The sequence below is a fragment of the Anomalospiza imberbis genome, chromosome 2 (genome assembly GCF_031753505.1).
Source record: "Anomalospiza imberbis isolate Cuckoo-Finch-1a 21T00152 chromosome 2, ASM3175350v1, whole genome shotgun sequence".
In the NCBI taxonomy this organism is placed as follows: Eukaryota; Metazoa; Chordata; class Aves; order Passeriformes; family Viduidae; genus Anomalospiza; species Anomalospiza imberbis.
This window is the reverse complement of record NC_089682.1, coordinates 42,049,745-42,073,655: the sequence shown is the minus strand read 5'-3', so window position 1 is coordinate 42,073,655 and position 23,911 is coordinate 42,049,745. Positions and strand designations below refer to the sequence as shown.

The 23,911-nt window shown below is 42.7% G+C and overlaps 2 protein-coding genes across 4 annotated transcripts; both read left to right on the top strand.

The window, feature by feature from the left end:
• Window positions 1–249: 249 nt before the first annotated feature.
• Window positions 250–18,783, top strand: C2H21orf91 (chromosome 2 C21orf91 homolog). Of its 3 annotated transcripts, XM_068180643.1 has the most exons (4): window positions 250–401; window positions 12,914–13,429; window positions 16,673–16,735; window positions 17,786–18,783. In XM_068180643.1, the coding sequence occupies exons 1-4, from the start codon at window positions 278–280 to the stop codon at window positions 17,944–17,946; spliced, it is 864 nt and encodes a 287-aa protein (XP_068036744.1). In that variant the 5' UTR covers window positions 250–277; the 3' UTR covers window positions 17,947–18,783. The 3 variants fall into 3 exon arrangements, with proteins under 3 accessions (XP_068036744.1, XP_068036745.1, XP_068036746.1); XM_068180644.1 differs by lacking the exon at window positions 16,673–16,735; XM_068180645.1 differs by lacking the exons at window positions 16,673–16,735; window positions 17,786–18,783 and adding an exon at window positions 14,264–15,242.
• Window positions 18,784–20,793: 2,010 nt separating this feature from the next.
• Window positions 20,794–23,703, top strand: LOC137468523 (ragulator complex protein LAMTOR1-like). The gene is made up of 5 exons (XM_068180321.1): window positions 20,794–20,829; window positions 21,192–21,385; window positions 22,360–22,437; window positions 22,892–23,018; window positions 23,308–23,703. Exons 1-5 carry the CDS (start codon window positions 20,794–20,796, stop codon window positions 23,398–23,400), a joined length of 528 nt encoding a protein of 175 aa, XP_068036422.1. The 3' UTR covers window positions 23,401–23,703.
• Window positions 23,704–23,911: the final 208 nt, after the last annotated feature.

Genomic DNA, 23,911 nt, shown 5'->3' with positions numbered 1-23,911 from the left:
GGAAGGAGGGGGCAGCGATGATGGAGCTGGTGATGGAGTTGCTGGGGAGCAGGACGGTATGGGACGGGGCAGCCTTCGGGCGAGGGAAGGGGGAAGTCTCGGTTCGTGCGGCCCCGCTGTGCGGCCTGGCCTCAGTTTCTCTAAAGGGAAAACTTTGCCGGGACGCTCCCGCCCCCGTTCCGGGACCCTCCCCCTCCGCGGCACGGACCTGCGCCCGGGTGGCTCCCGCAGTAACCCTCCCGTCCCTTGTCGCCGCCGTCCCCTTCTCCAGGGCACTATGAACGAGGAGCAGTTCGTGAGCATCGACTTGGACGATGACAACATCTGCAGCGTCTGCAAGCTGGGCACCGAGAAGGAAACGCTCTCCTTCTGCCACGTCTGTTTCGAGCTGAACATCGAAGGTAAGACTGGGAGCAGGAGCCTTCCTTGGCCAGCCCGGCCGTGGCATGGGCGCACAGCCGGCTGCTCCGAAAGCTTCCATCGAGTTGCGGGTTTGGAAACGTCTGTTTGCAGAAAGTTTTAAATCAGTTTGTTTGCTAGCTCCTCTCTAGTAAAGGTGGGTGCTGCTCCTCCAGACGTGAAGGTGAGCCCCATCTTTGCAGAGCTTCTGAAATGCCCTGGTGTTTATTCCATCTCCTGGCATTAGACCTCTGATGTTGAACTTGGGATCTGAGTCACTTTCTGCCTTTATTCAGTGGGTTTGCTCAATAATTAGAGGGGATCTATGTATAAATCAAGCTTAAATTGCAAATTTTATAGCATAATATTTGGGGGTTTTTGGAAGCGGATCACTTTGCGTTCAGTAGACCTGCTTGGGGGAATGGAATTTTTGTTTTCATATTTTCTTTTTGAAATTATGAAATTTTAAAATTTCTTTTTATTTTCATAGAATGTTGGTATGTGTAATATGATAAAACAGGGTTCATTATCAAAGCTTCCTAAAGTTTGTAAAGTAGGAATTCTTGCTATCTTTTAAAAGACTAGTCTTGTAGAAGTACATTCTACAAGAATGGCCTCCAGAATAGTATTTTTAAAATTTTAAACCTGTTTTGGTAAGAATTTCCCCATCTTGTTGCTTTTCTTCGTGCATGAATGAGCCGTAGATTATCTTTGTCCCTTTTTAAGTCAAATTGCTTGTCTTTGGAGCAACAAAGTAACTTCTTCCCCTTACATAGGGTGGTCTTCACCAATTATATGTAGATATCACTACACAGAATAATTTATGTTGCTGTGAGGCAATTGAATATGAAGATCTCAGTAGCGTTATGTGATTAGTCCCATAATTTCTGCTATCATTTCTTGATAACACATAGTAGACTTTGGTTGCTAGTAGAGGCAGTGTATTTCAATCTGAACACTACTTTGATACTTCAGAAGTAATTGCCATGTCTTTTGCTTTTGTTTAGGAGAGACATGCCTGTGTACTTGCAGTTTTTTATTAAAACTCAAGAGCAGCTGTCTAACCTACGACAGCCTCTCAGTCGGAGTTTTCTTATTGCTTTAGAATGTTAGGTTTAGACTTCTCAATATGGAGAGAGAATGTTTCTCTCTTTAGGCTTTAAAAACATACTGACACAATGAGAATTAAGTGCTTTCATTACACTACTAATCTAGTTTTTGGTTTTTTTTTAAGTGATAGAACACATTAAAAAATTGCTGGATGGTTTCTGTGCTCTGTTGTTTGAGATAAGCTGTGGATTTTTCAAAGCTGCTTGTTATGGCTGTGACTTTACAAAGTGATCATGTGTTTTAAGTGGTATAGGTTTGGGATTTTTTTGCTCGAAATAGCCTCGATAGGAGGAAAGGCTTAATCTGTGCAAACCGTTGCATAATCTTCTGAATTTCCAGTTAATTGTAAAAGGAGGCTGTTTGGAATAGAATAGTGATAAAAGTTTCCCTGAAGTTACATAGACCATTGCAATTCTTTTATTTTGCATAATACAAGTATATGTATCTTTGATCATGTGAACATCAAAACGCCTCAACTTCTGATACTCTGTCATTTGTGTGCCATTTTGAAAAGATGTACTGTTACTGCTTATAGGGAGGGGAGGCTTAAAGGTGGCTGAGGCTGTGTCACTGACTTTTTATATAGAGTCATTATAAGGCTTTTTAGCTGAACTGCTGCATGAGTCAGCTCTTTGCCATACCCATGGTCACGCTTTTCCTACTTTTGACATACCTCTACATTCCTGTATTTTTTGGTGACAAAGACTGATTTTTATGTGTCTCAAATAAGTCTTTTCGCAGCCCTGGGTACAGCATGAACTGGGTAATTCACTAAGGTACAATGTTGTACTGGATGTTTTCATACTGACCTCCTGGTTATATTTTAATGGAGTTCAGATGCATTAAATCTTGTTGAACAGAATCAGCTGCAAGTTGCATCAACTCTTGTAGATGTGTTATCCTACACTTACAAATGAGTGTCGATCTTGCTGATAGTTTGTCTTTTTATGTAGCATCATGTTTAAAACTGTCAGCAATTAAAACCCATGCATATATTAAGTATTTCAGGAAGTGAAGTAGGCAATTCTAAAAAGATACTCGTGCAACAGCTAAGACAGGCTTGCTCATTTTTGGTATTGATGTGCATGTGGAACTGCTCCCTCAGAGAAGCAGGAAATAGCTGCTGTTGGAGAGCAGGCAGGCTATTAGTCACAGCTCAGCATCTTGCAGGATGCTTGAGTACTCCCACTGTTTGCAGCACCCTGTTAACTTCCATGTGTTAAGTGCTGTCTGACTTAATTGGAATGTATGGCACCTCTTCCATCTTTCTTGACCATGCAGTCTGCACCAGGAGCTGGGTTGGGATAGAAAGGAGCATTACGGATGGATGTGCAAGGGCTAGCAGTGGGCTCGGCAATATTAGGTTTGCAGTTGGACTCAATGATCTTGAAGATCTTTCCTGATCTAAATATACTTCTAATTTGTGAGTCTAGGTATGAAATTCTGGAAAGTAGGCTTCCCAGCTTTCTTTTTTTAGCAGGCCGTCGTATTAACAAAACTAGTGTGGATAATTCTGTTTCGTCTCATGCCAGCAGCATCTGACTGCTTAAACTTGGACGTGGCAAATCCATGTGCTGGGAACTGATGCAGCTGAACCTTTGAAACAGACTTTCTCAAGTGTCTATGAACAAAATGCCACAGAAATGTAATTTCCTTAGCTGCACTTCATTACAGTGTAATCTAGTGATGGTGAATCCTTGCATCTCCTGGCATCTCTGAGTTCAGCAGCTGTACATGTTTGCCTGTGTCTTGATGGTGATGTTGTTGATTGCCCTGGGTCATTAAGAGGAGGAATTAGAAATGGGGGACTTGGAGACCATCCTCATCTCTAATAATGACTCCTTTCTGGATTAATGTTATGACATGGCTCAGCCCTTGCTTTCCTGACATTGGAGTGGTTATTTGTAACCTTTATTATATTTGGACAGTATCTTGGTAATGTTACATAACTGGGAGGGAAAATTGTACTTCTCTTATAGTCCTTTATAGAGAATACTGCTATACAGAAATCTTAATCTGTGGTCTGTCTTGATTAAATAACTGTTGAATTTTTGAATAAGGTGTCATAAAACCTTTGGTTTTTATCAGATATCAGGTATTCATCATGATTTTTCTAATAATAAGATTTTTAAGTATTTTAGTGACATAAGCTGTGATTATGCTTCTAAATAAGTTCAGTTAATTCACAGAAACTGCTGGTTTGAGTGTAACTGGGAGATCAGCTGTGCTGTCTGTCCCAGAATTTATTCAGGAGTGATACATACAGATTATAGGATCTATTTCTCTGAAGCTGACTGAAAGAGTGATAGCAAGGGGAGGAGAAAAGAGAACGCAGGCATTGGAATAACTAAAACCAATATGCAGGTTTAAACTTAACCCTGTTAAATGTCATCAGTCTTTCTTGAACAAGGAAAGAGCAACATACTCAGGAGAGTTTAGTAGTTCTGGTCTTCACTATAAAAAGGGTCAGAGCAGTGTTGTCTCTGGAAAGGGCGGTATTTTTTTCTGTTGCACTGGCTCATCCGGCTCACTTAGTTTGAGAATTCACACTCGGGGAAGCTGAGAGTACTAAGCTACATGTAAATACTTCTGTTGCCAAACTAGCTTTTGTGTCTGAAGGTTCATAGTCAGATGATATAACAACAGAATATTAATGTGCTTCTTAAAGTTAAAAATATGCAAAGTATTTACATATGAAATACTAAACATTTTAGAAAATGAAGCTGATTGTGGACAGTGTTTTTAAAGTTGTACATGGGGTTTAGAATATCCTGGTGGGGAGGATCTGCTGGACTTTATTGTTGGGTTTTATTTGCCGTGTGCAGATGAAGCAAGCATCAGAGATGGTGCATTGTTTGCTTTTCTGAGTAGGTGTCACAGTAGTAATCAGTGGATGGAAACAGGAAATGTTTTAAATTCATATGTGACTGGTTTGCATAAGCCAGGAAATCACGTGTTGTATGTTAGTTGAAACAAAGTTCTTCTTTTTAATTTCATTAGAATATGAGAAAAAGCCTAACTGAACTCTGCTGGCAGAGATAGAGTACTAACAACAAATCTGCAGTGATATCTTAAGGGTGGGGAGAAATGCATGAAAACTCAAAAATACATGCTTGTGTATGTATAAAAACTGTCTGTAAATGTATACATCAGCAAAAAAAAATCCTCTACCTGAATATGGTGTATTGAAACTCCAGTTGTAGCATTTCCAAGTTGTGGATGCTCCATCCCTAGAAGTGTTGTAAAGCCAGGTGACATGGAGCTCTGAGCAGCCTGGTCTAGTGGAAGGTGTCTCTACCCATGGCAGGGGGTTGGGATGAGATATCTTTAAGGCTCCTTCCAACCCAAACCAGTCTGCGGCTCTGTGTGACCATGTATTCCATGTCTCACCCCTCACACAGGAGCAGCCAGAGGGTCCTGCCTGTGGTGCTGCTTAGAGGTGTTCAGATTTCTTCCCATGGGAAGGCATTGCACAAGGCAGCTGGGTCCTGGGATCCTCTGGACACCTGTGGAAATCCCAGCTTCAAGGTCTTAATACTTGAATTTTTTGTTTGAACATCAAACTTGGAAGTCTGTAAAAATTATGACTTAGCTTTACATTTCTTTACACAGCGGGTCTGTCTTTAACTGGGTTTATGCTGGTGTTTCTTAATGCAGAATCGTTTAAAACCTGCATTTCCTCACATTCAAGAGTTGTAATGGAGACAAATGGTAATAGAAGTGAAAAATATGATTGTTTGAGATTATTTTTTACTCTTTTGCTTGCCCAGTACTGCAAACTACAATAACATCTTGGAGAATGCTGGCTGACAAGCAAACTGGCTCACTTCCATTTTTGTTTAGCGCTGAGCAGCTGAACAGCAAATGCCACTTTCCATCCCAGGTCCTGTAATATAAGAAACAGTGTAAGTACTGGGCATCCATTCCCCTGATTTATGTTGAAGTTACTAGGTTTCCATGGTCCTTTAAAGTGCTGATAGACTCAGCTTTTGAGGCAATTTCAGCATCAGGTTAGTGCATCTGAGTCTCCAGGCTGAGACAAGAATGTTATAAATAAATCTGGCTTACCACATACCTTTTTTCCTGTTAAGGTCTATAAAATCTTGTATAATATCCTCATTCTGTGTTCATTAAAAAAAAAAAAAAAAGGAGCGGGTGGGTTTAATTGTTGCAAACTGTAAGTACTTGAATTTCAGTTTTTTTCCTTTTTACACCCTACAGAGGAATATCTCACTGAAATAAAATGTGTTGTAAGGTATAGTTGAAAGAAGTGGAAATCACTGTTTGATTTAATTCTGTTCCAGAATATTACACATCCTTATTTTTTCAGTGTTAATGAAATGATAAACAGTAACATAGATTATTCTGGCAATAAAAGCTAAAAATTTCCATTGTTGCCCTTTAGACTAGATAGATGAGAACTTGTTTCAAGGTAGCATTTGCAGTCCAGGGGTATGACTCATTTCTGCAAACTTGAATGGACATGTGAAATTAACAGCAGTTTCCACTAAAGCTCTTAACTACAAATTCAAGTCTGAACATGACTGGAGATGCTGTTCTTACTCTGAATGCTGTACAAGTACCACTGAGTAATGCCAAGCTGTGGAGCTGGTTCAGTAAATACATTTTTGCATTCTTAATGTGTAAATTTGGGGGGTTTGTCCATGCAAACAAGATAATTGAGTATTTATGTTACCTGGCATCATCCAGACTGCAAAAATACGGGCTTATGACATCCACTCTCTTCTAGGTCTATTTAACTGATTTTTCTTTCAAAGTATGTGACATTTTCAGTAGTGACGTTTTCATCAGAGTGCATTGCTTTGTTTAATACAGTAGCAAATTCTTCTTAGTAAAGTAGTTTATAAGGAACATGATTTTTGAAAATGCATTTAAGGGGCTAGCTGGATCTCTGTTCTGTCTGATATCTTTGCTCTGTGCTAAAATACAAATGAGTTGATAGGAATGAAGTGGGAGGTGTTTTGTGTGCACACTTGATGTATGGAAAGTACTGGCATTATCATGTGAAAGCAAAGAGAGAACTTTAATTTATGAACTAGATAATATCTATTATTTGCAAAGTGTCTGGTTTTAGAAGTTAATGAATGGCACTGGCATTTTCCTTCTAGCCAGTCTAATAAATCATAAGATTTAATTCTCAAATGAGATTGCATGTAAACCCTTAAAAATAGCAGTGGCTTTACATCTTGTCAGGCAGATGCACTGGAGATACACATCTCTAATGATCCTGATTTTCAGTGTTGGCAGAATTGTACAGCTCAAGAGTATCAGGCTTTTGTCATTTAGACATTTGGATAACTTATTGTCTTAGGTTATCATGGGCTGCTTTTGTCTCATGCATTTTGAACAGGTCTTGGGATCTGCTTTTCTGGGAACCCCCCTCTTTCAGCACTCTTGGTAAACAGCCTATGCAGCAGTGGCTTAAAATAGATAGACATGAACATTTAATGTCTTGTGAAGCCTTTCTGTCTGCTGCAGGTCTTGGTCCTGCACACGAGGTAAACCACACTGGAGCTCATCTGATCTTTGTGTTCCTAGTGGACACTCGCAGCTGTCCGGAAGCTGTTCCATGAGCTGGCTGAACATCCCTGTTTACAGAGTGCTCCTGAGGTGGACAGCTGAGAGGAGCAGCAGCTGGAACATCTAGGCACACAGTGAAGACCAGGGCTCTGAAAGTGGGCAGCTGCAGGCAAGGGTTCTTGCTTACTCCAGGTTTAAAGGAGAAGAGCAGAGGTGAGAGGTGTCTGTCACAAACCTCTCTGGAGCTCACTGTTTCAGATGAGGTCAATTGTGCCTGAGAAGCATTTCTTCACTCGCTGGGAAAGCAGGTCTCCACAGCTGACTCAAACTGGAGACAGAAATGATGGTCAGGTATAAATCTTACCCATAAGTATTTGTAAATTCTTTAAAGAGGCTTTAAGTAACCAATGGCATAGTACAAACTTATTATTGACTATTCATGTGTCTACAAGTATTTCTGTTAATTTTAGTTCATCTTAGATTCAGGGGGGATTTTCCACTTCAGCTGCTATTCACCATTGCAAAAAACTATTAGTTTACAACAGTGCCTTAGAAAATGCTAAAAAGGGAATGCAGGCTTTCTTTAACGTTATTTCCAACTGATGGATCTGAAAGACCAAATAAGAATTTTGTTGTTTTTTTTTTTAAAGAGAATAGCAAACAAATTTAAAAAAAACACTGTTGAAGATAAGCAGACTGATGATCACTTATTTATTTTTTTCTATGGAAACATTTGTGAAGGGATGTGGAATAATCTTGGTATTCAAGAACATTCCTTTTGAATTGGACTTGTTGGTTACTGTTATAATGTCCAAATAGGACAACTCTTCTAGCTAGCTTTATGTAAGCATGAGCAAACATTTCACTTTAGTTCTGTGCCTTTATAATGAAGAAGAGTTATAAGTAGTTCTCAGTGTATCAGTTGCAAAGGCAGAAATAAAGTCTTATCCTCAAAAAAGCCAGAAAGCAAAAAACTTTAATATGATGGAAATTCATTTACTTTCAAGTACAAATGCCTTAAAATGGGGTAGAATTTATTGAGATATGATTGCTCACCTGGTTATCTGGTAAATATTCTGCTTGCTCTCAACTACTTTACAGTTATGAATAAATAGAAGTTACAAAAATGTGTATTAAACTGCTTGATTGCTAGTCATGCATTTACAAAATTACTTTGTAGAAGTGCTTTAGGAGTCATGTTGACTGCCTGCCTTGCATAGCTTATAAATTGAAAGTCAGGGTTTGGGTTGAGGTTTTTTGTTTTTTTTTTTTTTGCCTAAGCATTAGGCACTTACATAGCAAGTCCTGTTCTTCAAGTCAATATACAAAGATATTGTTGAGTGAAGTGATACATTCATATTTCATCTAGGACACATGAGTTACTAAGAATCAGAAACAAATAATGGATTGTAAGCACTTATATTGTTTTATGATTCGTGTGGAGCTTTGGCATCAGCCTGTGAATCATGTGCACTTGAGGAATGATCTCTGGCATGAGCTTGTTTCCTAATAGCATCTGTGCTGTCTTAAGTTTGTTAGATAGGGTCTTCTAGATATTAGTGAATTTTGTGGGATTTTTTTCCCCCTGCAGATTAAACTTTTCTTCTCTGGGTGGTTGTTGGGTGGGGTTTTTTTGTTGCTTGATGAGGGTTTTTTTCTTTCTCTGAAAAAGTAAATATGAAGCTTAGGGCGTACTTGGACATAGTCTGCAATCCTGTTCTTGGAGAGTAAGACAAGGAGCAAATATACATACCTGCAAATGGGAGAGTGGGGGGGGGGGAAGTTGATGGTTTTATGATTGCAGACTTGAAGAACCAGACAAAAAGTAAGAAAGATTGAGGTTGATATTGGCAAACAGAAATGTGGAGACAGAAGTGAAACTTTGTGAAAGTCCCCGAAACTCACAATAGCTGTTTATCAAAATTACAGTATTGCTTCTTGTTTTGTACAGAAATCTTGCCATGCTTTATTCATCTGTTGGTGTATAGTGTTGAATAAAGCAGTAAAACTTAATCATCTTTATATATCACTTGGTCCATGCCAGCTCACCAGATTGTAGCTTTTTCTGCAGTTGATTGTAGCTTTTTCTGCAGTTGTGATGAAGGGAAAAATATGAAGTAGTCTGAGTGGAGTATGAAGTCTTCCCGAAAAGAAATGGACATCTTTTCTGCCTCATAAGGCTGATGGTATTGCCCACAACAGAAGGATTTGTTCCAAAGAACCATACCCTAACTTGCTGTAATTCTGGTATGTGGTTGTTAAGTTTGTGCTGGCACAGCAGCTGCTGTCTCTGCTCAGCTCTTCCAGGAGGTTATGGTCGATGTTCTCTGCATAGGAAAGGACTAATTGTCACCTTAGGACAAAAGAGCAGTTGATGCTTGTTTTAGTTTTGTGTGAGATTGTTACAGTAAAAATCCAAGTCAGTTATGTGAAAGCTGAAGCAGGTCTGTTAGCAGTTCTCTACAAAACTGGTTTGGATTTGCGTATTTTCAGTTCCTTACTTTATTCAAGATTCCTTAGATAGAACACCTTTGGGGGTTTTGCAGTGGAATAAGAGGAGGGGTAGGATGTAAATTCTGATCTTGTATACTGGAAGTGTTTTGCAATAACCTGCCCTTCTGTGCTCAAAAAGAGGGACATTGTGGCTAATGTGTGGCATATAAATAGCAAAGCTTAAACTCTTGAAGTAGCATGGGTTTTTTTTCTTCTGTAATAATTGCTCATTTCAGACACTATTACTGAGTTCAGATAAAGCAGATCTCTTTGAGCAGCATGCCTCTAGAATGGGGAAGTTAGCAATGTTCAGAACTCTTAAAAGATACATTCATCAGAAGGAAAGATTGGAATAACCTTGAGCTTAAGACTTGGACATAATTCAGTTGAGGCTTCATGAAGTCATGCTGCACTTGTTCTTTCTTTGTGTGACAATTTGTGTGTTAGCTATTTTGTGTGGTCTCACGCTCCTCTCCTACTGGACAAGTAACATTTATTCTCATTGAAATAATGAAGGCACCTCAAAGGAATTTATTTTTTTAAGTGATACCATCAGTATTCTGTCATTTTTTGTGAGGGTGTGTTTGTTAGGTGGGTTTCTGAGCATTATTGTATGGAAAATTGTGCAAAACATGTTTTTCAGCCCATTGATTATTTTCTGTAAGTAAAAGAAACCACTATGAGCAGCAGCAAAGTAGAATGTTGAAGAATTACTCTGGTAAAGCAAGTAGCATTTAACAAATCACTCTAGTTTTCTAGGGTTTGTAGTGTTGTGAGTATATTTGCCTTATAATTTCACTTGACAGTGTTTGCTTTCCCTTGATGGCTTAAAGATTTAAGGTTTCCATCATGCTACTTGAGTTCACCAGGCTTGCTCTATTTAAATGCTGCTGATAAGTCATCAAAACAATTGACTTGTCTTTCTTGTTTTCAATAGAAATATTTGTTGGGGTTTTTTAAGTCTCTGTAAAGTTAGAGAGGTAAAATAGCATTGCAAGTATGCAGCAGATTATGCAGAGTTTAAGAAAAGTTGGTGAATATTTGTTTGCTGAAAAGTATTTTGAGGTGTGGAGTGAGAATCTTGACTGCCCACAGAGGGCAGAGTATAGTTTACTCCAGAACTTCCTTCTTAAAAGATGCCTCTGGTTAGTGTGTGAGTTTTGTTTCTTCTAATAGATACCTCATGAACAGAAGGAGTATCTGTTTTCATGACTTTACCTTTTCCTCTGCTGCTAAGAACAAAATCAATTTCACTGCTGTTTTCTTCTATTTTCCAGTTTTCTAGATATTTTGCCCCATAAAATTGTGTGCACTCTCAGAAACTCAGCCAGAAAATAATGCACTTAAGTTTCACTGCTGCCCAAAGAGTGGAAAATCAACAATTTGTAATGGCTACTCTAGGTGTTTGAACTCCCCAACTTCAAACAGCAGATACCAGCAAGTGAGATAATCAAAATGAAGTGCTTGGATTTGTTTTCAGTTTCAAGTTAAAAATTTTACCTTTTCGGATTTTTTTGAGAGTAGTGTGGGATTTTGTGGCATTCAGTAATTTAACAAAAACATTGTATCATTTTTTAATCGTTTGGGGTGGGGAGATTACACTTTACCACAAGAATTTAAGAGAGGAAATCAGCTAGAACTGAGACTTGTTGTAACATGTGGCTTTGTTCTAATAATCTGTAAATGTCTCTGTTACCAGGTTTTGTTACCTGTTGCATTTCATGTTTTTTCTTTTATTTTAGTCACTTTTAATGGCTAAAAGATAGGATGGCTGCAGGTTGGTTCATGTTGCCTATATTCAGAGATCCAGTTACATTGTTTGTTGATTTCAGTACTTCAGCATTAAACACTTTCAACCTCTGGTTCACAGGTATATTATTGTTATTTGCAGTGACAAGCTTGTTAGACAGAATTGGTTTTCATTGTATTGGGAACCTCCCAAGTAATATATGGGGTACTGAGATAAATGACAAACTGTTTATTACTTTGGACTTGGATTCTGAATCTACTGTGTATGTGAATCTGAGGAAAAATAAATATCCACTGAAGTTGCAGAAAGTAATTTTGTACTGGGGCACTATTAACTTTCTGGAATAGTCATTTCTCATACCATCTGTGTTCATTCACCAACTGCAGATCTTCACAGATTGTGTTCCTTTTTAACCTGTCAATCACTAGCTGTTACTTAGAGGTTTAAGTTACCTGCTGTAGCTATTTGAACAGTCTTTGAGGGAGGATGAGCAAAGAGGAGAATAAACATCCATCTTGTGTGATGTCATGGTTTAAATGCCAGTAGGATGGGGAGAGAATTTCAGCTTGTGGGTTGAGACAAAGTTTTCAAAGTGAGAGCAAAAGCTGCCCGTACAAGCAAAGCAAAATAAGGAAATTCATTCACTGCTTCCCATGGTTGGACAGGTGTTTAGGCATCCCCAGGAGAGCAAGGCTCTGTCATGCATAACGGTGACTTAGGATGACAAGCGCCATCACTCCAAACATTCCTCCCTTCCTCCTCCTTCCCCCAGCTTTGTACACTGAGCACGATGCCTTATGGTCTGGAATATCCTTTGGGTCAGTTGGGATCAGCTGTTCCACCTGTGTCCTTTCCCAGCTCCTTGCATGCCCCCAGCCCACTCGCTGTTGGGGTGGTGGGAGAGGCAGAAAGGGCCTTGACTGTGTGGAAGCCCTGCTCATTGATAATGAAAACACTGCAGCACAAATCCAAAACACAGCCCCATATTACACTGTGATAAAAATTAACTCTATCCCAGCACACCTCAAATGAATTTCAGGGTAGTTTAATGTTGGCAAACATTGACAGTGTTAGAGCCTGCTTCCCTAGCTAGGCTGCAGGCTTGTGCCAGTGCAACATAATAAACTATGACTGAAATCTGAGTTACCTTTGACCACTTGAAAGAGACAAGCCTGCACCCTGCAGTATTTGAGCAGATGGCTCAGAACATTTGCATAGAAGATGGGAGTTTGTATGAGTGCTGTCAGACTGCTCTTCAGGATCGTTCTATAGAACTTGCTGATACCCAGTTGGGTTTATTTTACTTATGCAGCTTATACACTTGTGTGTAGGGGGGATGCAGCATGTGTGGAGTTGTCATTTTGCTTTATCTATGTCACCATGCAAGAGGCACATGCTGAAGTTCTGCTCCAGACATTATGGTGTGCAAAACACTTTGTGTGACAAGGACTCAGCCTGAGGGAAACTTCACAGATTTTGGACTGAGGTACCTTTATTTGCTTCAGTGGTAAGACTGTTAGTAGGAAAGCATCACTAAAGTTTTTGTTTTCTTGGTTGCTTGTGAGTAAAGATTTTAAAAAATTAGCAGTAAGTGAAATTCTTTCTGTTGTGTCTTTACAGGAGTGCCAAAGTCAGATCTTCTACATACGAGATCTTTAAGGGGGCACAGAGACTGCTTTGAAAAATTCCACTTAATAGCAAATCAGGACTGTCCACGATCAAAGCTCTCTAAAAGTCCTTACACAGAAGTAAAAAATATCTTGAGCAAAAAAATTAACTGGATCATACAATACGCACAAAACAAGGATTTAGACTCTGATTCTGAAAGCTCAAAACCATCCCAACACCAGCTTTTTAGCTTCAGACATCAGACTGATAGAAAATTACTCCCACAATTTGACTCCCCAGTACCTAGATACTCTGCAAAATGGATAGATGGGAAATCTGGAGGCATCTCAAGCTGCTCACAGACTCTGCTGGAACCAAGAGAATCTACTGATTTCAGACTCGGTGCTACCTTCTGCTGCAACAGTGTTTTGTGGTCCAGCCACAGCCAAGTCCAGAAAGCTGAAAAAGCTGAAGGAGATTCACTTGCCAGTGTTCATAGAAGACATCCTCAACACAGCAGGGAGGAACGTGAGTATACATCCATTTACACACAGCCTAGCAAGCAAGGGCATTCCTTCAAATACCTATTGACCACTTCATGTCTCCACGGGGCATTAGGTTTCATCCTGAAGTCCAGCATGTAAGATCTATGGGGGGAAAAAGAGCTACCTAGCTGAGCAAATAGGATGGTTTGGCTGAGGATTTTTTTGGGTTTTTTTTTTTTGTTTTTGTTTTTTTTGTTTTGTTGTTTTTTTTTTTATTTTACTCTTAGCTGTAGCCCACTGTGATACAGGACGTGTCTAATTTGTACAAAAAAAAATCATTTCAGTATGTCATTCCTTAGAGTTGCACAGCCCTGCCTGTGGAGGTGGAGGTTACTCAGCTCCTGTAAATCTCTCTCTTATTGAACTTCCTCAGTGCCCTGAATTACATTTCACAGAGACCTGCCCTAAACAGAGGAAATTAGAGGTCATGTAGCAGAGCAAACTTGTGAAATAATCTTAATAGTAGCAGACTTACCTTTTGCATTTCACTGGATTTGTTTTCTTCCTTGTGTTTGTTGAGCATAAGAAACTGGAAAGGCCATTCTGCCACCATGTCCTCTTAAAGGCTGTAGCAGATGACCTGAGCTGTTTTTGATGACGGTGGTGATGGTCAAAATAACAGAAAATTAGTTTCCCTGTTGTTTAACAAGATCACTGAAAGAAATCTTTAGAAAAAGCTAGGGTATTTTAGTGTCTCTGGAATCAGGCTGCATGAAATGTGTTAGGAATAGATTCCTAGAGGCATGTGCTGTTACCATCCTGCTTTTTAGGCAGTACTTGGTCCTGAACTGGTGTATGTCCACTCTTATATTTGTAGATGAGGAAAGTAATTGGAGAGGGTTTCTGAATTTCAAAAGACCTGAGAAAGAAAACAAAAGCACTTGTAAAATATTCCAGGGAAAAACAGGTGATGAAAAACAAGGTAATAATGGAATCAGAATGTCAGAAGAGTCAGAGAAAGAGATACTGTAAAAAGTTGGAATTGGCTTCTTTAACCTCCCTTTTTTTTAAACAAACTGACAACTCTGTCCTTGCGAAGCTGAGTCATTTCTCATTCTTTATGAAAGGATTTTACTTAACTGCTGCATGATGTGTCGTGTTGCATTTGTAGTGAATCAGTAGCCTTAAAACCATAAATCAAAACAGATACACTGGGCTGTTTGACCACCTGTCTGCTGCAGTCATAAATTGGGATTACATAAATCAGGACAGCATATAACAGAGCAATTATGGAAGCTTGACCTGGTTTATGAGGTTGTCTGACTGAAGTTAGTTACTTGGAATTTCTCTCCAGTCTTTGATTTCAGGACGGGAGCCTAAATCTGCATTGAGCACAATAAGGGTTTTTTTCTTCTGACTACATAATGCAGCTTTGAGGCATTTTTGCTTGTATTTTGCAGTATTTGCCTTTAAGTGCCATTCATTTGGAGGCTCTATGATTAAGTTTGTATGTTAGATGAAAACTTAGACTGCCAGAATTAGGTACCTTCTTACTGCAATATTTTCACTCTTAACACCATAGCTGTCTACTGAAAAAAAAGTATTAATGGAACTGTAAATAGCTTGGCCAGTATTCCTTCAGTTTACCTCAGCTGTAGATAGGATAATATTTTACCACTTAAATTCAGTGCACTTATCTCTTTCCCTTCTGTATCAGAATAATGTGCCATGAAACAGTCCTGTACCAAAACACTCACATAAAACATGTGAACCAGTCTGTCTGCCAGATGACAAAATGTTAATGAAAATACTGAAGAATGGGGAAGTAATATCTTACCACTGGGTATAAAAGTGGGGGGAATTCTTGACATTTTTAGCAGTTAATTACTATATTAAATTAGGTCAGGGGTTTCCTGTTGCTTAAAGGGTGGTAAAGTATGAGGAGGGACTTTTCAGGTATATTGATAGCTGAAGGTAGGAAGGAGCACCATTTTACCTGACTGATGGAGGAAAAAGGTGAATCTGTTTTATTCTTAGCTGGGATTATGTCTTGAGTACCAAGTCTTAGCTGTTGCCAGCATCTTTGGTTTGGCAGTACTGTCAGCAATTTAACATCCCACAACTGCCAGCTGTGAGAAAGTTTGAATGGGAAGACTTAGGATAATCAAATAATCCAGTGGGTAGCTAAAACCCATCTTTTTCAGAACTCAGGACTTTAAATTTGCCACGTAGAAACCTTTTGCACAGAGGAATTTCTGTTAAAAAGCTGCAGCATTGTTTTTTCTCTCAAGTATGCAATGAGAGAGCTTTGCCAAGCTGCAGCAGAAACAGCTTTGCTGAAGTTTAAAACCAGTATTTTAGAATTGCAAGGTTTTAAAGCTTGTGCCAATGCCCAGTATCCCCAGTGGTGTTCAGATTGTTGTTTTTCACTGTGGTGACAAGGGCATCTCAGCAGCAGCCATGGCACCATGTGTGTCCACTGCAGGGTTGAGGGAATCCTAGGAAGCAGGCCAGTGCTTCCCTGCTGTTGATCAAGGGCAGTGAAGAGCACCTTCACAGTTCCCTCCTCTGAGGCTTAATGTGTATTTTCTGTGAGGATGATCAATGCACACAACCTGAGATACAGAAGGGCTTTTGAATGATACAGAGGATCTTATAGTTCTCACCCGGAGCACAGAAGGAAACCTATTTTTATATGCTGGTCTTCATATCAAGCCAGGATTGTCCTTCATCATTTGTCAGTGAGATACTTAGTGGAAACTGTGTAAGTTATTCCTGTATGCATAAAGCACAAACCTTAATAACCAAAACAGGGAGCCACATGTGGAAAATTCTGTCAGGAAGCTGCTTCTTGCAGGCTGGGAAACATAGCAGGACTTTTGTCAGAATTGTCCCCTTTTAATTGCCCACAATTAAACAGATATGCTTTCATAGGTCACACTGGGGAAATTATGTCTTGAAGTCAAAGGAGGGTATAGTATTTAAATGTGCTATGCAGTTCTGATTCTGAATGCTCCTGCTTTCAGGGCTTGATTTTCCACCTTTTTGACATTGAAGAGAGGGTTTTTTAATGGAGTAAATCCTTGTGTGTGTCAACATTAAAAAGAGAATTTTCAAACTTTCCTCAAATCACTGATAAATACTGTTGTCTCTGACTTACTGCCACACATCTGTTGATTATTAGGATACAAATAGGAGAAACATTGAGAAAATAGGAGTCTGCTTAGGGATGCTTATGTGATTGGTAGTAGTATGGTAGTAGTAATAACAGATTTTCTTGTTGCAGTGACTACAATGACTCTAGGAGAGTTAAAGCAACTTAATGAAAAACTGCTCAAGCAAATCCAGGGTGAGAATTTTTCAATACTCTTCATTTTGGGTTTGTGGTGCTTTATCATAAAAAAGTCTGGTTTTAAAAATGCAATTTTGATTGCCTTTCTGTCATGTAAGTTTGTAACTGAAGTCTCTTGTTTTGCATGGAAATGTGTGATATAGAGAGATTTCTAGGCGCTTTCATTATGTAATCTGCTTTGGTGCTGCAAATTGACACTGTATTTATTCTCTTTAAGAATTTGACTAGAACCACAGAATTGTTAAGGTTGAAAATTACCCTTAAGATCAAGTGCAGCCATTAACCCAGCACTGCTAAGTCCCCCACAAAACCAAGTTGCTCCTAAATGCCACATCTCCATGCCTGTTAAATCCCTCCAGCGATGGTGACTCCACCACTTGCCTGGGCAGCCTGTTTCAGTGCATGACAACCCTTTCCATGAAGAAATGTTTCCTAATATCCAGTCTAAGTTTGCCTGGTGCAAACTAAGGCCATTTGCTCTCATCCTGTCACTTGTTATCTGAGAGAAGAGCCTGATCCCACCTGGCTCCACCCTCCTGTCAGGCAATTGTAGAGAATTATAAGGTCTTCCCTGAGCCTCCTTTTCTCCAGGCTGAGCTCTCTCAGCTGGTCCTCATCAGGCTTTTGCTCCAGACCCTTGCCCAGCTCTGTTGCCCTTCTCTGGACACGCTCCAGCACCTCCATGTCCTTGCTGTGAGGGGCCCAAAACTGGACACAGGATTTGAGGTGTGGCCTCACCAGTGCCCAGCACAGGGCGGTGATCCCTGCCCTGGTCCTGCTGCCACACTACTGCTGATACAGGCCAGAGGCAGCTTTGTTTTGAGTTCTAAATTGATCCACCTTGGCTCGGGTTGTTTATAACTAGAAATGAAGTGATGCTGTTCAGTTTGCAATGCATATAAACTGTGTTGGAACCAGGAAAAGCAGAGTTCCTGTGCATGATCCCACTTAAATGTGTGTGCCTCTTCCCCAGTGTTGTTTGTCACTGCTTCCTGAGCCTGTGTCAGTACAGGGACCAAGTACATTAACCCAGTGCTGTTGTTGCAGATGTGTTTGAGGAGCTGGCACAGCAGGTCCAGGAGAAGGACTCCCTGGCCTCAGAGCTCAATGTGCGCCACATCGCCATCGAGCAGCTGCTGAAGAACTGCTCCAAACTGCCCTGTCTGCAGATGGGAAGAGCAGGGATGAAATCCAACGTCCCCATATAAAGGGAAACAACTTCCATCCCCCCAAAGCAAACTGTCCCCAACAGTGTTGATAACCGCTACGTACAGCTGCACCCATATTTAGAAGCTTTTGAGAAAACTTGTGCAGCAGGAAGTCTTATTCCACTTTGGGTTTAACAAAAAGGGCAAATATTTTGGGTATTAAAATCTACTGTAATAAGGTCTGTTCACATTTGGGGATTATTATTTTTTCCCATAACTACGCATGAGCCCTGAAATTAATTCTGGGTTTTGTTTATAATAAAATTGTTTCTAGCAAAGAATGACCTGAAGCCTGCAAACCTGCCTCCTTCATACGGAGGACAAAATAAAAATTTGATTTTTGATCGGGTCTGATCCTGTTACATCCAAGAGAGCTTTAAGGGGAGAACAGTATTAATGAAACTCATGTTTCCTTATTTATTATGAGCAATATTTTATTATTGAAATTTTATACTAAATAAATATCACTATTTTAGGTACTTTTCCAGATCTCTTTATAAAATGTCTGAGTTACTCTGTGTAACATTAATGCCTTGTGTATGATTGTTTATCCTTTTTCAGGTCTGTATCTTTCATGATACAATTTTAAAAAGTATTGTTTCCCAAAGAGATGAATTTCACATGTTGAAGAAAAAACTCTAGTGGTGTATCACTTTTTTTTACCAGCTTTATAACTGAAGAATTTGGTTCATGAGATGTTTAAAAAAGCACAGCACTTGCTTTAAATTTAAAAAATAATCCATACTTTGGTTTTAATGCATAGAAGTTGTTTTATATGTGTAAAATTTTCAATGCTGAAAAATTACTTTGATGAAACTCAATAAATTTGTAATACTACACTGCCTTGTTAGGATTTCTTTACAAAGTTGGATCAGACTGATAAAGTGTTTTAATTCTGAAATGCAAATAGTAATGATACATAATAAATCAGAACAGCTTTTGTAGTTTTTAAACTTACATCAGTCTACCATGACAAGAAATCATAGTCTCTGCCAAAAATACTGCAGGGCTGCATTTGAGTAGCTGAAAGTTGCTGAATTGCACAGAAAAAATCTGGGGAAGGATGGGATGAGTGGAAGATACAGACACACACACAAAAAAGTTAAAAGTCTTTGTGCTTTTAGCTCTTGAAGTGAAAATGGAGTAACTTCTATAGCTGAGCTGAAGGCATAACTAGCATGAAGAAAGGTTTAGGTTTGATTTTAAACTCAAGCTGAGAAATAAGCCAAAGTTCACAGTTATTGATTGGCCTATGTGTAGTGATAACTGGGTGTCATAGGACAGGTTGGTTTTATTTGTGTTTTTATTGTTTTTTGTTTTCTCCCATATCCTCCAGCTGTTCCAAAGCCCCACCACAAATGCATGAGTAGGGACTTGAGCTTTTCTGAGTATTTAGTGGCTCAGGAGGGGGAAAAGTCAGTGGCATCATTGCTTGTGTGTGCAAGTGGGCCTATGAGTACGTGGGCACTAGAAAATCCCTGATCCTGCTTGTCAGAGGATGGATTAATCTCCACATGCAAGTCTGTTGGTAAACCTTTTTGATTCAGTACCAAGGTAAGGGTCAGGTGGGAGAAGCATCTCTGAGAAGGACCTGAGGGTCCTGGTGGAGAACAGATTATCCCTGAGCCAGCAGTGTCCTTGTGGCCAAGGAGGCCAATGGGGATCCAGGGATGCATTAGGAAGAGCACTACCAGTGGGTCATGGAGAAATCCTGCCCCTCTGCTCAGCCCTGGATCCCCATTGGCCTCCTTGGAGGCCAGAAGGGATGGAGCATCTCTCTTATGAGGAAATGCTGGGGCCACCCTAAACCTCCCCTGGCAAAACCTGAGGCCATTTTCTCTTTTCCTGTATATGTGGAAGAAGAGCCCAACCCCCACCTAGGTCTACCCTCCTGTCAGGGCCTTGTCTCTGCAAGAAGATACCCCTAAGCCTCCTTTTGTTCAGGCTGAGGGCCCCCAGCACCCTCACCCATTCCTCAACAGACTTGTGCTCTTGACCCTTCTCCAACTCTTTTACCCTTCCTGGACACCCTGCAGCCCTTCAATGTCTGTCTTATAGTGAAAATTTCCTCTTTTTTCCTTAGCCGAACCAATTTAATCCAGATGCTTATTGAAAATCGCAGTCAAACTGGACTCTCAGTATTGCACCAGCACAGGCTGGGGACTGACTTGCTGTAGCAGCTCTATGGAGAAGGGCCTCAGAGTCCTGGTGGAGAACAAACTGTCCCTGAGCCAGTAGTGTCCTGTGGGCCAGGGAGGCCAATGGGATCCTGGGATGCATTGGTATTAGCATTGCCAGCAAGTCAAAGGAGGTGATCCAGCCTCTCTGCACAGGCCTGGTGAGGCACATCTGGAGTGCTGTGTCCAGTCTGGGGCTCCTCAGGGCAAGAGAGACAGGGAGCTCCTGGAGCGAGTCATGTGGAGGCTGCAGAGATGGTGAGGGGACTGGAGCATCTCTTGTGAACAAAGGCTGAGGGAGCTGGGGCTGTTTAGCCTCAACAGGAGATGACTGAGGGGATCTCATCAGTGTCCGTCAGTGTCTGCAGGGAGGGGTCAGAGCACGGACCAAGCTCTGCTTGGTGGTGCCCAGCAATGGGACAAGAGGCCACAGGAGAACCTGCCCCAGGGATGGGGGTAGCAGAGGGGGTCTGGCTGTGTGGGGCCTGCGCTGGATCAGGATAATCCAGCCTGTGTGTGTCTCCCTGCAGCCTGCCCAGCACTCCATCTTCACCCATGGGGGAACTCATGTTGACCCCCCCAGTTTCAGCTGCAGTGGCTGAAGGGACAGCTGGCTTTTGAGAGAAGGAAATGGGAAGAGCTGGAGGTGGAGGAGAATCACAAGCTCATCATGGAGAAGAGTCAGTCACTAGCAGGACGTCCTGGGGTGCAGGGAGGGGTCTGTGGGGCAGAGATTTCCCCTTGTTTCTCTGACTTTCCTGTTGTGACCCCACCACAACTCTGCTCATGCATGGTCCAGACTCCAGGTGCCTTCTACCATCTTGTATTTCCTTATATATCCTGGGCAACAAAAGCCATGAGTGAAGCAACAGCTATGCTGAGCAGCAGCACTGGTAGCCTGGCTCTTGCTGCAGAGGGTTTCTGTGCAGAAATGCTGTTGTGGGGGCTTCAGGTGACATGAACAGCCTGGCAGAGCTGAGGCTGATCTGGGTTACGCTGGGATCCACAGGGAGCCCTCCTTTCAAGTGAGGGAAGGGTGAGACTCACCTCATCCCTGGGGGTTAACAGTGCTGGTGTGGGGAAGCCAGGGCTGATTTTCCTTTGCCTTTCACTCGGGAGGAAGAGACAAAGCGGCTGCTGGAGCCGGCAGCCAGCCCACCCAACAAGGTGCTGAACAGAGCCGAGCAGAGCTACCACAACCTCCTGTCGGCACGCACCAATGAGCAGGCCATGCTGTCCTCCATCCTCGCCAAAACAGCCATGTAAGCCTCAGGCCATGCCCATGGGGCAGGCAGCACGCCTTGGGGACCAGCGGTGACCCTGGATGTGGCACGCAGCTTGGGGGCTGCCTGGCTATGGGCCCCGGTGATCAGCCATATGTGCTGAAGGAAAGGGAGGAGCTGTGGCAGAGCCCTCCTTGTCCCTCTGCCCTCAGACAGCCCTGTCCCTCAGCTTTGATTCCCATGGGGACACAGAGAGGAGACCCCAGATGTGAGGTAACCCCTCGGCTGCTGGGCTGGAAATAGGGGCAGGGTTTGGATGAGAAAGTGAGTCCATGGGGATGTAGGGAGGGTGGCTGGAGGGGCAGCAGCATTGTATCCCCTTCTGAGGAGGCTTTCCCTCAAATGCACAGGGGCAATGTGGGGAGAGGGCTGTGTCCAACCTGGCTGGGAGGGCTTTGGGATGCTCGTAGGTCCCTCTGCTCCCCTGCCTGACATTGGAGAGCTAGTGGCAACTGGTGTGTATCCAGCATGCAGGGCCACAGCAGCTCTGAGTACTGCTTTGCTGTGGGGTGCACACAATGGGGCTGCGGCAGGGCCCTGGGCAAGCGCCTGGGTCGTCTGTGAGCCCAGGGCCCAGTACCAGGGCTCTCAGGACACCTGCCAAGCACTTTGTCCTCCCAGTGGTTCCTTTTTTCTCCAGGTGGCTGCATGCCAAGCTCCCCAGAGCCCAGACCAGCCCCCAGCTTCCTGCAGCCTCTGCCTGCGTCCGTCTGCCCTAGGGCAGCTGTGGGCAAACAGTCCCTGGTATTTCTTTCCTGGCAAGGAGCCACTCCAGCCTGGCACTTTTGTGTCCAGCTGGCATTGCAAGCAACGCAAGGCGAGTTTGACCTTAAGATGTTTCTTTTGGGGTGCTGGACTTTGTCTGCCCTGGTCAGAGGATGCTCTGAGATGGGGAGGGAACTCATGGGGAGCAATGAGCCTCCAGTGGGAGCCACTGTCTCGTGTCTCTGCAGCAACATCATCGATGTGTCGGCAGCGGATTCCCAGGGCATGGAGCAGCATGAGTACATGGACAGAGCCAGGCAGTACAGGTGGGATCTGCACTTCTCTGCTGGGGTGCCTGCAGTCCTTCACAGCTGTGTGTGTCCCTGGGCAGGTCCCAGGGGTTTTGGCCTGGGGGAGTGAACTCAGCATGTAGAAGAGCTGCCTCATCTAAGAGAGCAGGGTGCCCATGACAGGGAATGCCCATGACAGTGCAGGCAGCAGAGCCCAGGGCAAAGGGCTCCTGTGTTCACCCAGCCCTTGGGGCAGGTGGTTCAGAGCTGGATGTGACTGCTCCTGCTTGAAAGGTGCCTGTGTGGGAGAGCTGGAAGCTCCTTCATCCTCCTGCTGCAGGGAGTGAAGAGGGCTGGATGCTGGGAGTGCAGCTCCATTGCCCTGCCTTTCTCCCGCTGGGGGTGCCAGGTGCCTGGGGGTGCAGCACCCATCTTCTGGATGTCCCCACGTCTTGGCATGGCACTGATGTTCGCTGCTCTCCCCTCACAGCACACGCCTGGCCATGCTCAGCAACAACCTGACGCACTGGAAGAAGCTCCCACTGCTGCCATCTCTGACTAACCAACCGCACCAAGTGCTCGCCAGCGACCCTGTCCCCTTCGCAGACCTGCAGCAGGTGAGCAGGGCTGGGGTGAGCCCTGAGCCCTTGTGATGCTCCCCAGAGACACATCCTGGTCCTGGGGGAGCAGTAATGCCCTCCTGCTTGCCCAGAGCCCTGACACAACTTGTTAGAGCTGAGGACAAAGCCTAGGACAGGTTTAAACCCTTGTTAGAGGTGGGGGCAAAGCCCAGGACAGGCTTAGGGACTCCTTAGGGCTGGAGGCTGACCTCCTGCAACAGTTTCTTTGGCATAACCGGGAGTTTCAGTAGCCACCAATGACACAGCCATGTCTTCGTGCCTGCAGGTGTCCCGGATAGCTGCCTATGCCTTCAGCGCGCTCTCACAGATCTGTGTTGACGCCAAAGAAGAACTGGTTGTACAGTTTGGCATCCCCTGAACCTGCCCCCACTACTGCTGCTCCACTGCTTTGGGTTGGTTTTATCCCCATTTTTTTTCTCTTTATATCCCTTCCCTCCCCACGCTGCTGCCACAGAACTTGGACAGATATCCTGTTTCCTACTAAATGCCAAGGTGCACATCATTGGTACCTCAAGCCCACTTGCATTGCTTGAGGCTTTCTCCTCCTCATGGGTGTGCGTGTGTGGGAAGCAGGCTGTGTCAGCTGGACACTGCCTTGCACAGGGACAAGCACAAAGGGAACAGCCAGTGCAAGGAGGCCCTGGTGTGGGTCAGCACCATGTGCCAGTCATCAGGATGGGCTGGACCCAGGATGGTCATCAGGATGGTCCATCAGGATGGTCCAGGTGGGCTGGATCCAGGCAGCTGTGATGCTCTGTGTGGGGCCTGGTGGCTCAAACACCATTCCTTCTTCTTTTTACATGTTTAGACCTTTATTTTAGTTGTTTGTTTTTGTTTGTTTTTTGTTTTTTTTTAATTACTATTATTTT